Source organism: Gallus gallus, chromosome 17 (genome assembly GCF_016699485.2).
Source record: "Gallus gallus isolate bGalGal1 chromosome 17, bGalGal1.mat.broiler.GRCg7b, whole genome shotgun sequence".
In the NCBI taxonomy this organism is placed as follows: Eukaryota; Metazoa; Chordata; class Aves; order Galliformes; family Phasianidae; genus Gallus; species Gallus gallus.
In genome coordinates, this window is record NC_052548.1 from 10,944,270 (window position 1) to 10,963,272 (window position 19,003).

At 37.6% G+C, this 19,003-nt stretch overlaps 1 protein-coding gene across 25 annotated transcripts in view; it reads left to right on the forward strand.

Moving 5' to 3' along the window:
• Positions 1-19,003, forward strand: part of RALGPS1 (Ral GEF with PH domain and SH3 binding motif 1) — a 90,535-nt gene that overhangs the window by 60,733 nt on the left and 10,799 nt on the right. For all 25 annotated transcript variants that reach the window (XR_006931679.1, XR_006931680.1, XR_005840416.2 and 22 more), the window contains 5 exons: positions 5,011-5,078; positions 16,749-16,875; positions 17,558-17,709; positions 18,358-18,409; positions 18,698-18,778. Coding sequence is in view for 6 of the 25 variants with exons in the window: in XM_040649157.2 (XP_040505091.1) it covers positions 5,011-5,078; positions 16,749-16,875; positions 17,558-17,709; positions 18,358-18,409; positions 18,698-18,778 (480 nt within the window). In the remaining 19 variants the exon portion in view is untranslated. The remainder of the gene's footprint in view (positions 1-5,010; positions 5,079-16,748; positions 16,876-17,557; positions 17,710-18,357; positions 18,410-18,697; positions 18,779-19,003) is intronic.

The following is a 19,003-nucleotide window of genomic DNA, read 5'->3' on the forward strand; positions in this document are numbered from 1 at the left end:
CACTTTATATAAACAAAGCTTTTCTCTACAATTTTTGTGCCAGTCCAATTGCTTGCTTTAGGTTTATGCTTGTCAGCAAGCAGGAGTACTCCAGAAAACCCCTAACAATGATGTCACATCCTGTAAATAAGAGATTTTTTTTTGCTTAGCCCGTATACAGTTCTCCATAGAAGATAAGAAATTGACAGTGTTTGCTGGTTATGTGACTAAGGGGGCAAAAATAGGAACCAAAGCATCAGGATTCTGTCCAGTAATATCCACATATGTCAGTTGTATACTGATAATCATAGTTTTCTCAGGAAATCACCAAGAATCAGCAGGCTTGAGAAATACCGTGATGCAACTGCTGCAGAATCTTCTTCTTCCTCTAAGAGTGTAAGAAGTGATGTGAGAAGACTGCTTGTCCTCAGGTGTGCAGTTTTTCCCTGAGCTAGACAGCAGTATCCAAACAACCTTGCAGAGGTTCCAGAATGATTCTTTTTGCTGAACTTTCAGAATCATTAGGGCAGGCCTGGTATTCTTTGTGCTTATCCTTGGTCCTTGACTGGACAAAAAGGCACCTTATTACTTAATCTTCCACCCCTGTTCTTCCATCAGTGTTACTTTACTGTAATCAAGGACATCTAGAAAAAGGAGACATAACTAAGACTGTGCCTTATTGACAGCCATAAAGAAATCCAGGCCCAGAATTCCAGTGCTATTCAGGACATGTTATAATTACAGAAGAGTTTGCATGTATAAGCATTTCAGGATTTGGCCCATCTAGATGAAATGAGACATGAAAGCTTTTGCCATTTCTCTCAGTAGTAAAGCAGTGCATTTACAGCATCAGCTTTAATATATGAATTTTTCAAGTGGCAAATTTAAGTGGCAGAGCTGGCAGCATGTGTATTGGGCTATACATATGTTTGTTAGTATGTCTTTCTGAATGAATTTTTGTTAATATACACTATTGATTAGACAGTGAAGTCTTAGTGAAGACTTATTTGTATTGCAGTGTCACCTGGACAGGACAGACAGGATTGAAATGTTCTGTAGGATGTTCTCTGTAAAAAATAATTCAATTATTTAGAGCATATTTACAAGACATTGATATTCCAATATACTATATAAGACAATTTCCATAAAAAGCAGATGGAGCTTTGGTTCAGATAGGCAGGATCTATAGAAGAGCATCCAAGAGGAATTAATAGACAATTAAAACATTATACTGACTCCTAACTATGAAGACTATATAAAAATACCAGCTGCATCTCAATGCTTTTGATATCACAGTAAGAGGAGTTGTCTAACAGGTGCTTTAAATACTAGTACTTACCACAGTGAACTCTGGCCACAGTCCATCTTAAGTAGGCCTCACAGACAGCTGTATTTCCTGGACCTTTGCCATCAGGAGTGATTGTGTAAGGCTGGGGTAGGAGGATGCCTTTGCTGTTAGTCTGATAGCTCTAATGACCCAGTGGCCATATGGATCAACTTGTGACTTGAGTTGTGACTTGGGTGCTTCTTCCGTAGGACATACTCAGGTATAGAGGAACTTCTGGAAATTGTTGGACCTACAGTTCAAGTGCTACACAGGTAGTCCAAAGTGTTCCAGACCAATGTGTTTCACACCAATTTTACTGCATAAACAACTGTTGGTCAGAAATACAGAGTAACTGCTTTGAGGACTGTAGTACTTCACTGCAGCTTAATCTTCCCTGTCTCAAGAAAGATGAATAAGTTTCAGCCAGCCTCTTCATGGATCAGTTAAATATATTGCTCATATACAAGGATGTAGGACTTGTCTCACTCTCTGTGCTGTACTTACTCACTTGCTTATTACTAGGAAAATTGAGTAAAAGTAACTTCTGTGTCCTAGCAGTGGTTTCGACTTGTACTGGAGAACTTAACCTCATGAAAAGGAACGGTATTCAAGACTAGCTACCTGTTTGATTTTCAGCAATATTTCCTGTTGATCAGTAAAGTTATTTTTAAATGAGCTATATGGCAGCACTTAATAATAGAATGTTCGTTAAGAAGTCATGGGGTAGAGGTGAAGATTACAGAGCAGACTGACTCTTACATGTTCCAGAAAAATATTTTGAGAAACAGACTTTTTTTTTCCAGACAACATATATTTTCTTCATCTTTTTACTGTACAGGAGCAAAGCACGCATAGAATCGATAAGGTTGGAAGGGAGCTCTGGAGGCCATCTGGCCCAACTCTTCATCAAGCAGCATCACAAGAGCAGTGTGCCTAGGACAGTCCAGTGAGGGGAATCCACTGTTTGTCTGGGCTTGCTGTGCCAGTGCTCTGTCACCCATGCAGTAAAGAAAAGATTCCTGAAGGAATCTCTAGTGTTCCAGTTTGTGCCCGTTGCTTCTTGTCCTGGCAGTAGGCCCTTCATAAAGAGCTCTGTCCTCTTTGCACCCTCTCTACAGATACTTATGTACATTGGTAAGATGCTCTCTGAACAGTCTCTGCTCTCTCAGCCTCTCCTCCCAGGAGAGGTGCTCCAGGTCCTTGTTTATCTTGGTGGCCCCCCACTGGACTTTTTCAGTATATCCAGCTGTCTCTTGAACTGAGGGGGCCCAGAACTGAACGCAGTACTTCAGGTGCTGCTTCATGAATGCTGAGTAGAAAGGAAAGATCACCTCTGGCCTGTTGGCAATACTTAGCTCAGTGCAACCAAAAATACTGTTAGCCGCCTTAGTGGTAAGGGCACACTGCTACCCCATGTTCAACTAGGTGTCTATCAGAACTCCCAGGACCTATTCTGCCAAGCTGCTTTCCAGTGAGGTGGCCCACATCATGTCCTGGTGCCTGGAGCTGTTTTGTCCCAGGTGCAAGGAATGAGCACGCATCCCACTGTTGAACTTCAAGAGTTTTTTTGTTAGCCCACCTCTCCTGTTTGTCAGTGTTTGCTGGGGTGGCCCTGTGGTGTCAGCCATTCTCCTTATGTGTCATGTGCGAATTTACTGAGGATGCGCTCTATGCTTCCTATGCTTTCTTATTTAAAAGCTTTGTCTTGATTCCCTATGATAAACTGTCTTTTTTAATTCAGTAACGTTGTATGCTCATGGGTTTTTTTTCTCCCAGCTATTTTACTTCTAGTTTTACGTTTAACTTAAATCGTTACTACTAATCCCTCAGCTTAGGAATTTTAGTTTCTAATGTGCAGTTTCCCAGGTTAATATCTAGGATTTGTCCTGAAGTGTATCTTACCTGAATCCTTGCTGTATTATTTCCAAATGTTGGAATTTTATAATTTTTGCTTCTCTGTCTTAGACTTTGCTCTAAGACCAGACTTTCTCCCCCAGGTAAAGCAAACATTTTGTTTTTGAAAAGAATTCCTGAAAACAGAGTAATTCTAACAATGCTGTGATATTGAATGAATACAGTAAGATGAATTTCTGATCATATGAACACAAAAAAAAGAGAAAGTTTTAATGATTTTGGGGTTGTTTATTTGACATGTTGGAATAAAGATTGTTTTTTATTTGTAATGGTAGATGTCTTTGGGTATTATGTTTATTTCATTGTAAGAAAGAAATTTTTACAGTGAGAACAATCAATCACTGGAACAGCTGCCCCAGGAACAATGTAGAGTCCCCATTGCTGGAGATTTTCAAGATGAGATAGAATAGAGTGCTAGATAATCTCATCTAAATAGACACCCTTTTTGATGAAATGTTAGACCAGATGATCTTCTGAGGTCTTTTCCAACCTGGGCAGTTCTATCAATCTGTGACTAGGAGCAGTAAACTGGGAGATTATAATTTGGTATGTGATGGGTATGACTGTTATTTGTTGGTAAATACATCGGTTGTCGAAGTTTGCATTGACCTATTGGTAGTATAACACCAAGTGTGTGAGGTGCCAAAGATTCTGACTCTGTGAGTGCTATTTGGAGGAGATTGCTTACGCTGCTAGCGTAACTGTATACGTACATATCCAGATGAGAGCAGTTGAAGACGTATGTGCGTATAGATAGCCCGTGCCTCTCTGTGGGAAATGCAATGTCAGAGGAACACCAGAAATTAATTTGGATGGTGACAATTAAGTCAAGGCTGTTGAAAGCTGTCCTGACTGTCAGTATCTCTGCTATGAAATAAAAATCTTGATTGTTTTCAGCCTTGTAGGGGAGAGAGGGAACAGGGGAGAAGGACCAGGAATGACAATTAATTGTCAGAATGAATCCTCTTTTTAAAAATAATTTAGTGTTAAACATGTCAATATGAGTATTTTATACTTACCAAAGCTCAAATTTAGGCTTTCATTATTATTATTCTAACACATACTCATTTTTCATACTATAAATAGCTAAATTCCATTCTTTGTTATTCTGAAAAAATTGTAGAATTCTGTCATTAATGAAGTTAATGACCAAACTGTCAAACTTCACAAGAGCTGAAGATTTCAGAGTGTACTTTAACTAAACAGATAAACATAATCATCAATCTTTATGTTTTCTGAGGATGTAACAATCAGGGAGTCATGTAATCTCATTTGGTAGCATTGAAAACCATTGCTGTTTCAGTGAACTTTTAAGCTAAGTACACTGCACTAATGCTTTGTGGGTTGTATAAAGATACCAAACCTATTTCTAGAACCTTGTTAAAAACATAGGTCTTCCTTTTTGCTTTATCTTCCCCCTTTTCTTCTCCTCAAGAATGAAAAATAGTATAGTACAGGTAATTCTGTGAAAGTAGAGCTTATTTGGTTTTGTCAAATATTCTGGTCACTGAAAGAAGTATAAGAATGTCCTAGCTTAAATTTCACGAGGAATGCCTTGATAATTGCATCATTATAGAAAGGAAAAGCTGAATGCTTACATGGGCTGAATAAAAGTCAGACTGTTTTGTGATGGATTTATTAAGTAAATGTTTCCATGTTGACCAAATAAATTACACTTCCAGCAAGGTAAAATTGCTGCTTACCAATGCTGAAATAATTCTTTGATCAGTTTATTTCAACTTTTATTGAGAAATGGTATTGTTAATTTGTCTAAAAATTTGTTTTTCCAGATTGTCATTAAGAATTGAGCCAGGTAACAGCTCTCCTCGACTGGTTTCCTCCAAAGAAGATCTCACAGGTATAAAAGTTTATTTCTAAATGTAAGAAAATAATTTTAATTACAGAAGCCCCCTAATGAAGTATATGGGAAAGACCATTGATCAGCTTCAGATACGGATTTTTGTTGCAAATACAAAATTATCATGTAGGGACTGCTAGAAAATTGATTTCTTTCCATGCGTTTGGCAAGTTTCAGAACATCATCAGTCCAGAACACCATTCTTCTTATAATAGTTAAGGATCTGATTTTCACTGCAAGTATTTACAGTGACAGCTTGTACTTGGGTTAGCATTGTCCTTTGTCTTAAATAATTGTCCTTCATTTGTTATATTCACTCTTGGATTTTCTTACAGTGACAAATGATACCCCACGTGTTGGGATTGATTTTGCACATATGAACTTTCATATGACTGGACAAAACAATTTTGTTGATCTTGAATGAATGAAAAATGTTTGATTTCAGAAGTAAGATTTAACTTACAGAGACTGCAAATGAGGAATATACTCAAGGGTTATTTGCATTTATGGCTGGCAAAGAAGCAGCACTTTTGAGATTATTTTTAAGTAAGCATCACATTTTTCAATAGGAAACGTAAAATCTTACAGTTTTTTGTTTGTTTGTTTGTTTGTTTTTTACTTTGCTAAAAGCCCTATCACATCACAGCACATGTAGAATTAATTTCTGGAGCTGGCTTGTGCAAGTGACCAAGGTGGCCCATATTGATACTGAGGTTTCTCACTAGCCTTGTTACTGAAGAGGAGTCTACTGCAGGGCCATCATTCCCAGTAGTATCACTGTGAGATAGGGATTCTTGACTTGTATACTAACAACTGCGGTTTGAGGAGAACTCAGAGTGCTTGTTAGCACTGGAACGGAAGTTAGTGTGGTTGTTTGGCTGGTTTTCTTTTGTTTATTTTTACAGATGTTTGCATTTTCATTAGTATTTAATAAGTGAAGAAGGAAGAAGTCTCTTTCTACGGACAAATAAATGTAGTGAATAACATAGGAAATTCTTTCTGGTTTCTTTATTTACTGACACATCAATCTGAAACAATTTCATTGTGTAAAGGGAGAAGACACAGTTGAAAGATTTTTATGAATAATATGATCTGTTGAATAGGTTACTTTAGCTCTTAACTGAAAAAGTAAATTATGATGAGAAATGCATCTCTAAAAAAGATTTCTTCAAGTACAACTCTGGTGTCTTTTTGAAATATTTAGGCAGTAGTCAATAATGTTTTGGATGTGGACATCCTCTCTAATCAGAATATAGGGAAATAGAAGTATAAAATTAGATATTTTCATAATCTGAACTCTTCTTGCACCTAAACATTTATGCGAGGCTCCTTTTCATACTGATTACTGTTATGTATGTGCATCCATAAGCAATGCTTCTTAGAATTTCCAGTTGGACAGAATGTTGGATGCATAATGCTGGCAGTAGTTTTCATAGAATCAAAGAATCATAGAATGGCCTGGGTTGAAAAGGACTTCAAGGATCATCTGGTTTCATCCCCCCTGCCATGGGCAGGGTTGCCAACCACCAGACCAGGCTGCCCAGAGCCACATCCAGCCTTGCCTCCTTGGGCAACGTGTTCCAGTGGTTCACCACCCTCTGAGTTTTCTATAAACTGTTTGAGTAAAGGAATGGAGCACATCTAACATATTCAATTGAATTGTTTAATTTACAGATGAAGAGGAGCACAAATTTCTAAGAGCTAAACAAACATGAAAATATGTAAAATGTAGTTATTACTATGGGAACCAGTAGCACGAAAGCTGTTCAATTGTAATCCCTTAACCTGAGTGGCCTGTTTTCTGCCTCACTGCGCTAAACCATGTGTGAATGTATTAAAAAAAAAAAAAAAGAGAGGGAGAGGGAAGACTATACCACATCTGACAAGCAATTTACTTTTGCATTCCAAATGTCATTTTTCATGGCAGATGAGAGGGGAGAGATGGGCCAGAGGGGCAGGAGAGAGAGAGTTTGGCTGAGGAAGAGTTTATATGAGGGAAATAATTGGATTGAATAGGCAATCATATTCTATCTAGGAGTATTAGGAGAGAATTAACATTTCCTTCTCAATCTACAGTGCCCCTTAATGCCCTGTAAGGTTGCTCTGTTCAGGGTGGTTACTAGAAACCAAATCTTGAGTCATTTCTATTGGTTAGTACTTCTGTTAGTATTTCCTTCAAAAGCTTGTCATGCTTATGCACTTCTGTTTCTTGCTCAACTAGAGAGTTCTCATTTACTGTCATTTACACAATGAATGCCACCAATATTTTCTAATACTTAAATGATTTTTTTCACCTGAGTGCAAAGATGCTAAAATCCAATATACTTTAATGAAAAATCAAACTGATTCCCAAGGAAGATTAGTTCAGTGAAATAAGATGAATTCAAATTGAAATGTAATTAAGCACTAAGGCAGTGATGTATTTTTACTTCACAACATTAATAATTAGAGAGATAGCTAAATGTTAATCTTGAATAATTCCAATCTAAAATATGAAAAAGTTGGTAATGAGTTATTTGACCACAGAGAATTGAAAATAACGCATTCTAAGATATTCAAATCAATATTATTTGGATTAAAATTTAATTCAAATTATAGTTTTAGATTATTTCCCCTTCAACTATTTCACATCAAGAGTAAACTCTTTCCAGTCATCAAGTTATAATGGTGGGAGATGATCTGAAAACAGTTTAGGCAGTAGTTCGATGTGCTAATCAAAAGCATAAGAATCTGAATATAGTCACTTTAAGGTAAAATGAAGACTCATGACCTTTGAAGTGCAGTCATTAGTTCCGTTCTTCTGATAGTGAAAAAGTTAACACATTATTAATACTCTAATTCTGTTTGATTCTGTGGTTAAGTTCTGTGTGTTACATACTTCAGACAGGCTGCCATATGTTTCCAAGTATGGAGCGAAGCTCAGTACTGTAGTAATGAGTCCTAAGTTTATAATGAATTAAGAGGCAGTAACTACTTGTGTTGATGATAGAAATGTTCTCCTTCTCAGCACTGTGACTTCATCTTCTACCTAACCTCTCTTTCAAAAGAAGATTAGCAGTTTATTCTATCCAGGAACATTGTGGGTTTCTTTTTTCATGTTGAAGTATCTAAAGGAGTGTGAAGCTCAGTAAAAGCAGTTATATCTTCCAGTATTTCTGTTTGCAAAGTACTGGAGAAAACCATGTCTTCCTTTTCCATGTTGGTTGCCAGCTGGTTTTTCCAGTGAATTTTGAACAGGAGGCAAATATGTGATTAAAATGAATGTCTCACAACAGGCTGTGTTTTGTGTATTAGTGGCTACGATGGTCTCATGTAATTGCCAAATGCATGTATAACTGTGAATAGTGCTTTCACAGAATGATTTCATGCCTACCATAACACTGTAGAGATTCTTGTTACTTGCAAATAGTATTTAAAAAGGAGCTTAAACAGTTCAATTGTATATTTTGAGGAACAGTGTGATTCACACAACTTCCTTGGCAGTGACTTAAGTCTGTTCATTCTGCCTTGCATTGGAGTGAGGCAGTGGGGAGAAGGAGGGAGAGAAGGAGGCGGGAGGGAGCAGTGGGAGAGAAGGTGGGGAGGAAGGGGGGAGGGAGGAGGGCTGCAGCATGCAAACTGTTCAAAGTTTCCAGTTGAATTAGCTGCAAAAGACATCTGTGTTCCTGCAGTGTTGGCTAGGAGTTGCTAAGCATTTATGGTACAACTATTAAACAGATTATTTTAGACGGTATAACTCAATATATTTTCTTAGAACAAAAGAAAAGATCTAATGAAATACGTAGCAAATAAGCTATCTTTCTAAGCAACTGATGTTCCTTAGAATGTGTATATTAAGTGTAGATGAGTATAGCAAACTTTATTTATGATCTTTATCAACTTAATTGAAGGACTGAGAAGGACTTAGGGGTCCTGGTTGATGGAAAACTTAATATGAGCCTGCATTGTGTGCTTGCAACCCAGAAACCAATGGTATCCTGGGTTCCATCAGAAGAGGGGTGACTAGCAGGGCAAGGGAGGTGATTGTCCCCCTCTGCTCTGCCCTTGTGAGGCCACAGCTGGAGTATGACATCCAAGTCTGGGGCCCCTGACACAGGGAAGATGTGGAACTTTTGGATAGTGTCTAGCAGATGGCCACAAAGATGATCAAAGAGCTGGAACACCCCTTATGTGAAGACTGGCTGAAGAAAATGGGCTTGTTCAGCCTGGAAAAGAGAAGGCTTTGGTGTGACCTCCTTGTGGCCTTCCAGTATTTAAAGGGAGTTTATAAACGTGAGGGTAGATAGTGGTAGGACAAAGGGGAATGGTTTTAAACTAAAGGAGGGAAGATTTAGCTTAGATATCAGAAGTTATTTTTTTCCTGTGTGAGGGGTGAGGAGCTGGAACAGGTTGCCCAGAGAGGCTGTGAATGCCCCATCCCTGGTGATGGTTAAGGCCAGGTTGGATGGGGCCCTGGACAATCTGATCTAGTACTTAATCTAGCTGTTGGCAACCCTGCCTGTGGCAGGGGGATTGGAATTTGATGATTCTTGATTCCAACCCAAGCCATTGTATGATTTTTATGATTAATGTTATTTTGAAAAGTTCAGAGCTCACATACTAATCAGAATATAGAAAATGGTTACTTGCTGTCTGAAATAGACCACATTATCCTGTCCTGGAAAACAACTATGGAAAGATAAAATAATGTTAAAGTAATTACCATGTCCAGGAAATTCTCTCTCCAATATTAAGTGAGTGACTCAAAGACTGGTCTTGATGTTTCTGTGTGCTGTAACTAACTGCTTCATTAATGTTAGCATATAGAAGGCGACAGCCAGGCCTCAGCAATGGGCATCTTTATTTTTTTTTGTTATGCTCTAGTCAGGGACAGCTCCTCACCCCTTCCTTTTTTTTTTTTTTTTTTTTTTGTCTGTTTTGTTTTGATTTTTTTGTTACTTTTTCCTAAAGATACCACAGTATAATTCTTGAGAGGACATTAAACAGACCAGAGGTTTTACCTTACTGCCCTAGCAGAATGTGGAGCAATTAATCTGAAACCACTGTATTTTATTGTTTTGGTTTTTGGGGTGGGATTCAGCCCATTGCGTTGAGTTTATTCATCTTTGAGAGTTGCTGAAGAGCTTCTTACATATATAATAGTTAATTAGAAGCAGCAGATTCATCAAATGTAAACTTTGTGATATGTGGGAGTTAGGTGTAGAAAAAAGAAGAAAGAGAGACTGGGATGTTTGAACATTTGTAATCCTCTGGAAGTAGGTGTACTACACTAGTGATGTCTCTACAGCACTCCAAGCATTTTAGAATTAAGAAAAAAACAAAACAAAACACAAAAAACCCATCATTTTCCATGTAAACACCGAGTCTGACGTTTAGTTTTGCCATTTGTTTTACTAGTTGCTTTGGTAACTAATAAATAGTTTGTGCTAAGTGCTTTAGCAGCCAGTCATTCTGTGGAAATTAGGTTTGTCTAATCCTCATGCAAGTCCTTGATTACTGCTTCATGTGCATAACGTCTGCTTTTCTTAAACTAGAAATGGCAGAACTTTACTTTCTTTACAAAAGTTTAGAGGCCATCCAGAAAGCTTTTCTCTTCGGTATCAAACTTATGCTCATTTCCAACTCTTCCTCTGTGATACTTTCCCTACACGTTTTTAACAGTCATTTGGGTATTTGTGAAAGAAATTAATACCAAACAAATGTGTGGGATTCACATGTAATTATCCAAAATTATCCACCAAATTGAGACAGAAGTAGTGTGTATTTTTTCTTAACAGAGCAAGTCATTCCAAAAATTGTAGAATATTCTGTCAGAGTCATCAAGAGAAGATGCTCACACTCAGGTTTTAATTATATCACTTATTACTTCTCTGTGTCTTCCTTACCAGACAAGTCTCTTTGCTATCCTAGTTTACTGACGTTTAGTTTAACTGCCATACTATTAGTTCATAGGAATCTTAAGAACATGTGAAATAGAATAGAGGAAAAGGGATTTTTCTACTGTTTTTTGTCTCTTTCTTCACAACAGCCACAGGAATTAATTTTTACAAAAAGTTCTTTTGATGAACTGTTTAATCTATTTTTTGGAACTCAGATTTCAGAGTTTATCTGCATCTATGCCCTCACAGTGGATATGTTTTCACTGCCACTACGGATGTCAGCTAGGCTCACGTACTACCCTACAGATGTAGCTGCAAGATATTCAGCAGGTCAGGGTTTTGTACCTTCTATTGATACAATGTAAGTAACACAAATGCTGAAAATTAGTGAATCTATAGAAGTAGCAGTTGAAACTGGGGTTGGAGTTGAGAAAGCACAGATAAGTGCTGCCAGACTCTTGTCCTTACCTTACTCTTTTCTGAGATGCAGGTATAACATACATGTTTCCTGTGTGCTGTATGTATTAATGATTGCTGGATTTTAAAGTAGTGTTTTGAAACCGAAAACTATGCTAGATTTATTTATTTTTACATCTTGATTCTGTGCATGACATTGTTCTTAAGTTCCTTATTGTGTGTTTTGTAAGTAGCCCTTGGTATTTGAAAGTTTTAATTGTCACCCACTGACTTCGGTTACAGTGGCAGCAAGAGTGTAAAAATTCACAGCAAAGATTTAACTAGGGAGTCTGTGTCTTGGAGTGTCTATTAAATTTTGGAAACAGAGCTGATCAATTTTACTTCTTAGCTTCTCACCAAAAAAATACTAAGTAGTTGAAAATATTTTACCTTGTAGAAGAATCATGTCACTCTATTTTTCAGCATATAATGTGCAACTCCGTTTCAGTTTTCTGTTTAGTTGCCCGGTATTGGTTTTTTGATAGACGTTTAGCAGGGAAAAATTGTGAACTATAACTTCTTCACCCTGTTACTTTTTTTAAGAGTTCTGGAGACTGTAAATGTTCACATGTTCTACTGAAAGATTGCGAAAGTAACATTCATTTATAACATTTGAAGGATTATTCATGGAAAAATTATGCAAAGGAAAAAAACAGCGAGATCCTCTGGGATATGTGTAAACTTTTCCAAATGTTCTTGCCACAGACCACTAAACAGCACTCAGCTCATTCTAATGAAGTTGTCTTATGTTCTCTAACGCAAACAATTTTTAATAATGTTTTAATATTTTTAGACAGTATTTTTTGTGCATGTCAGCACAGCCTTGAAAATGATTCTGAGAAATAATGAGAACCAAACTAACCCCTGTTTATGCCAGCTGACTGGAAAATCCTACTAGGAGTGCTTTGTCTCCATGAAAGGCAAAATAACAGAATAGCAATCATGGTAACAGTATGCACTAGGAGTGGAGCCAGGAGAGTAAGGAGAGTTAGCAGTAGCAGATGACTTCAGTTACTGGGGGAAAAAAGACGGCAACATAATCTCAAAGGAATTGAATTGAAGTTTTGGAATTTTGTTATCAGCAGTATCAGGCATAGGTTGCCCAGCTAATTGCTCAACAGTCTGGTATGTCCATAAACATCCGTTGGCTGTGCAGCGTTCATCGGTATCTCACCATTTACCCTCTTTGGTATCCTTCTTGGCACAGTCTCACTTGTCTTTTACCCCTTAACAGAAATGAGGTAATCTCTCTTGTGCTTTACAACTCATACCGACACCCTCGACACCCCTGACTTCTTACTGAACTGAGCGTACCCTGCAGCAGAACTCCAGTCTAATGAGAGCTCTCCAAACTTTGCAGTTCTTCTTCATAGACATTTGTCAGAAGAGCAGATGTAGAGACTTTGTTAAGGTTTTTAGGGTCAGATTCTTTTTGTTTTAACACAAACGTAATAGAGCCAAATGGTATTCATTTCTTTCTCTTGACTTGGGGATGAGGAAGAAGCAGAAGTACATAGAAAATAGCTTCTTCAGTCAGTGTTATATCAGCACAGCTGATACTTCTGTCTGCATTTTTTCCCCACAAAGCATTCTCTTCTCTATTATCAGGATTTTCCCTAAAGACATCTAACTAGGAATTCAAGTCCTTTTTTTCTTTTCCCAGGACTGATCAAAGAGATCATGATTACCATATCGAATAGCCAGGAAGCCAGGCTGGAACTGTTGGCTTAAATTGTAAGGTTCCTACACCTGTTCCAGCAAATTCTGTCACCGTTGGGACATCTCAGGCAGTATTTTAACCTGAAAACAGATAGAATAGTTTTTATGTCCGTCTTCAATATGAGATAAACAATCCCCTTAGTCATATTACATGATTTGTTTTGGTTCATTTTAACAAACTTTTTCTGTTCTGAAGTTGTCCAAGTAATAAAAGCTCTTGTTTTAATTAAGTTATAATGATCACTCAAATATTTTTGTTTTTGTTATATTCACATTAATGTAAATTAATAATAATTATTATAATAATAATAAAAATAATAATAATAAAATAATTAATAATGTTTCACCCCAGGCTACATAAAGGGAAATTTAATTTTTTAAATTAAAGTAGACTTGTAGAATGAAAATTCGGAAAGACCTATTTTTGTTAGTAGACATCATCTCCGTTTTTTTTTGTTTGTTTGTTTGTTTGTTTGTTTGTTTTTTTGGAGGCCTGGGTAGAGATAACATTTGGATCTAGAAATATTCAAAATACTAGGAGACAAATCCAACTGACTGTGATTTTGTTAAGGCTTGACTGTGTTAGCACAATACTTGTTACTTTGCTGTTCTTTCTCTGGATAGAAGTTTTGATGCTTTGTGCCAATGAACATTGTCTTACAACAAAATTAATCAAATAGTCTTACTGCTTTGAACTCAGTGGCTCTCCACAGTGAGATACTTAATCTGTTAGATTGTCATGTATTATGGCTAGGCAACTTTGTTAATTTTTTTTGTGGCACAGTGTCTGTGAAAAAAAGAACTGCATCATGCTGATACTCATTTAAGGGTTTGCCTTTAAGACTGCAGCTCTTTCACAGACTGAATTTTCAACAAATTATTAAGTGGTGTGTTTCAGTAACTGTCAGTGAACTATGTCATCCACTTCCAAGGACTTACTGTAAACTGTGATTTAGAACTGACAGTAGCACCAGAAAGATCTGAACAACACAACAGAAGGCGAGGCTGAACCAATCATGTAGTCAGATTAAGGAGTGTTGCCGTTAATGCATTACAAGGTGCAACAGCAACCCCAGAGTGGCCACATTAACACTGAACTTTTAGCTGAATTTTGGGCTGCACTCTTGCTTAATATACATCCTCATAATTTTCAGGAAAATTCTCCTCTGTCACAATCTTCATGCTGGATCTCAGCCCTCAAATATTTTGAGCTTCTTAGCATGGTAGTAAACACTGCAGTATTTCTAAGTATTGTAATGTTTCACAAGTTGAAAATACCTGATGGAAAGACACTATAAACTGGGCTTGCCAAGCAAACTCTGTTTCTTCTGCACTCATTTTGTGAGAAGAGCTGGATGTTTTCAGACAAAAAGTTTTTCTGAAGCTTCTGCATGCATGTAACTGGTCTTGATTCATATTTTAAGCATTAATGATGAAATGTTGTGGTTAAGGACCATAGAGATATGTATGTTCTTGCTAATAGGGCTCTGGGTCTGAAATTCCTGCCTGTTGATGAAATATTAATTCAGAGAGTTCTTACAGTCTATTGGTCGCCAACTAATCATGCTCAGATTCATTATTTTTATGTTCAAACTTTTGCTCAGCCTCCATGGCAGAAGAGAAGGGTGAACCCTATTCCCCTCGGGGAAAAAGCCTCCAGTGTCTTCTTACAACCCAGACACAACATTTTAATTGAAAATGCAGCAGAACATTATACTAAGTCTTTTTCTTCCCACCTCCCAGGCATATGGTTCTCATTGAATCTCTGGATCAAGAAATGATTAAAAATGCATTTTTTTAGAATTACGTGTGACCTTTAAGCATAAGACCTTCTCTGAGGCCACATATGCTAATGACTCATGCTACAATAGTGTCATGTTTCACAAATTCTCAATTGCAATAAACAAATGATAGCAAAGCCATGTGGGCAGAAATCTGTTTGCATGTATGATGGTATGCAGAAAGAAAGCAGAAAACAGCATTATGAAGTGTTTTATCCTTCTCTTTTCCAACTAAATGATGATCCGATGAATATTATTAATGAAGATTCTTGCAATTAACTTGTTTCTCTGCTCTCAACTGCTGGAAATTGTCTCCTCTTTCTCCTTTTCTTGAGAATCCTTTAATTGTTACTTAAACTGCACAACAAACGTTTTGCTCCATTGTTGCAGAACACTGTTTGGATGAAGATTTTCCTTTTTCTGCTATTGAAGAATCTTTCTAATTCTTCATAATGATAACCCATCTCAAAGTGAAATATCAGAGCCTAAGCTATGTGAAAACAAAAATACAAGTAGTTTGGAATTAATTCCTTTATTTCATACATCTGCATTCAAATCTGTACTGCAGAATGGATAAAGATAGTAAGAGATCTTTGCATCTGTTCATATTATTTTTTGCCCATTATTAGGACAGACTCATTACTTGTTGTCCTGTTCCTTTTTGCATCCCATGCATTCTCACTTCTCCTTTGAAGAAACCGATGAATTACTTCTATGCTTGGGAGGAGTTGAAGTAGGCTATACAGCAAATGCAGAATTATTTCTGTTACTTGTGTGTCTTCACATCTCATTTTCAGTCTGTGCCCTAGAAAGGTGTCTTTTTTCCTATTTCTCTTTGTCTGTAATTTGAGTCCAGACACTTTCGTAAGGATTCTAATGATAGCTCTCTGTTTTTCACATCAAAAAGTTGTCTCTGTTGAACTCTTAACAGGTGATTATAGGTTAGAGGCCAGAAACTGAATAAGCTACAGTCGCTGGAGTGTTCAAGAAGTAGTTCCTGTAAATGCAGGAGATCTCTCTTGCTGCTACTTAAGCTGTACCAAGTCTGGAGATAAGTAGGTGTGGGACAGACAGCCACATACATGACCACCATTTTAATTTCTGTCAAGAGTACTAACATCACAACTAAATATTTAACTGTGAGATCTTAACTGTTTATTGTGAAGCCAAGAGTAGCCTTGCATTCACTGAGCATAATAGGCTTTGTTCTCCACTGTATTGCAGAATTCACTGCCAGTCTTTTGCAAATAGCATCAAGGAACTGAAGCTAGAATGAGTTGTCTGTGTTTTCCATGGGGCCTTGTAATATCTGTAAAATGAGAGGAATAATAATTGTATTGAGACATCCCTAAGCCTCATAGTGAGAAGCAATACATCTATCTGGCTAGAAGACACATGAAAAGCCCTTGCTTTCTTTTACATGCTCAAATTGTGAGTCAGTTTGAGCAGACTGTTTACAGTTTATTCACAACATGTGTAGAGTTTCACTTACAACTCCATGTGTGAACATTCCTACTCACACCCAAGATACAGACTGACTTTATGGCTCTGCATATTGCACTTTGGCACATGCAACTATTGTAAGGGTGCCAAGACTTTTTGTAGGAGTTCACTGTTGAAAATATGTACAAAGATGTTTTAAAGATTACTTCCATGTACTTCAAGTATATAGAGACTAATTCATAGCAGAAATGGATGCTATGGGTGCTATACTCATCAGAAATCATGTCTTAAGGGTATCTGTAATAATTAATTTTAATCAGCTGCTAAACAGACCAGTCCATGAATTTCTGGGTTTTGCAGCACTTCAGTGTTAAATGATCTCTGTCTTTTAGGTCCAGCTGAAGTGTCAGCAGTTATGAAATTCAGCAGGAGACCAACATGTCCCGACACCTCGGTAGCAGCAAGTCTGTCTACACCTCCTATACCAAGGCACAGGAAGAGTCACAGCCTGGGAAACAAGTGGGTACTCCAGGTTCCCTCACAGTCAGGCAGTTGCATGCATCACTGAGGTTTAATCTGGCAGCAGAACACTGGTATTTGCTTCTTCCCTTTCCTATACTGCAGGAGCACTTCGGGCTTTGCTATGTATTTTCTAAGTTTTCTCTTGACACTTTGTGTTTTCGCTGGCAGTATTCTCATCGTTCTGGAAAGCTGTGACCTTTTGCACTGTTCTACAAATGAGACACTTTGCTTGCTAAGTATGAGCACCTGCTCTCCAGTTAAGGCGAGCATACCAAATTTCACACTTAATGGGTTAAGGAAAAGTAGTTCATGATTGATGTGTTTGTTCAGCTTAGTGCAAGACCACTGAGCAGTGCCTTAGCTGGGATCTGCTTGTTTTTCTACCTTTGCATCCACTCATGTATACTGTACAGATAGGAGTAAAAAACTTTGTGTAGCTTTCCATCTGCAGAAATACAATGATGGTTACTTTGAAAGGCTGCTGAGGTCTGAAACTTGCTTAGGTAGTCAAGGAGCAGTGTAAGCAGTACCAATTATCTGCTTTCTACATAATAACCTATAGACCTATATTTATGTTCATGGTATGATAAAGCAAACCTGAGTGGAAATATCAGACACAAATGGTTGTTATCAGATGACAAAAGCGGGTTATTGCATTTTCCTCTTTCCAATTTTCCAGCATGATGTGTCAGTTCAGTGTGGTGGAGAGCAAAAGCGCCACTTTCCCGACGGAGAGGCCGCGCCACCTCCTGGATGACAGCGTCCTGGAGTCACAGAGCCCGACCCGCAGCGACATGCTGAACTCACTTTTCACTAATGGCATCTCCATAGGTAGAGACTGAGCGGGGGACTGACTCACCTGGTTTTCCCTCCCAGTTCTCTAGTAAAGTAATAGAGATATCTAAAATCAAGGAATTGGGAAGCTTAGTAGCTCCTGGGCAAAGATTGTGCTACTGTATAGAAGAAAGGAGATCAGAGTTACTACTCAGTTACTTAATGGACTTTGTTTCAACTTTCTTGTATCACTCTTGGGCAAATGAAAATGGAGTTAAATAGCTATGTCAGGGAAGGACAGACAGACAGGTCAAAGGCTTATATGAGAAATAGGGGCTATTGTTGTGAATTCCATCTCATTGATTTGTTACGACTCCTAGTAGCAGCTGGCATACCCTCTGTTCCAGGTGTGCATGCTTGTTACAAACAGTGATATCGTGTCTAATAACTTCAGTTGACTTGCAGATGTTATGGTAGAAATATTGTCTTAAAGAGCAATTAGATTTTGTGTTTCTGAAGTATTCAGCTTTTAATGGGGAAACAGCATAATGAAAATAAAAGTAATGTGCAGGTTTCTGGTATTTAAACACATCAGCAACTGTGAATTTGTTCATCAGTGATGCATCAAAAATGAGAGGGCAGATATAAGTCTCTTCTGATTTTAGATGGTTTTCTTACTCCTTTTCTGTTCTCCACTTTTTCTAGATAGCAGTGAAAGCTCGGAATTTAGTGAGGAGCAGTCATCAGGGCTTGAAAGGTGAGTTAATTTTCATTTACACTCACTGAGCACTAACCTGATTTAGCACTAAGAGATTTAGAGAAATTCCTGAATGATCCCTATCACAGATAAGCCCTAAATCATTGGTTATTTTTGTTTTTGTTATTATCACTGAAATTTAAAAAATGGAAAACTCTAGAATAAAACGCTGTAATGTTGTTTTTTCTTTTCATGGATGTGAAAAGATCTCTTTCATGTTTACCAGAGCCTAATTGTTGAAATCTCAGACTAGATTTTTACTCATCAGATATTTACATGTGCAAACAGGGGTCGTTTGTATGCCACGCTGGGGCCAAATTGGAGGGTACCAATCCGGAATTCTCCCAGGAGTCGAAGCTGTGTCTACAGGTACAGTTCAGGCCTATCTTGCTCAGCTTATGGTGATGAACTTTCACTTGGACATCTACATTTTCCTAGCCTAGGGTCTTTTGTGTCCAAGAATATCCTTGTATGACCATACCAACTTATGAGTCTTCCTATCCCACTTTTAGAAATTCTTGTCAGTGCTAAAACAGCATCAAAGCCCATTCAGATAAAATTCAGTTTAGGTGTCAATTTAACTAATAATTATAT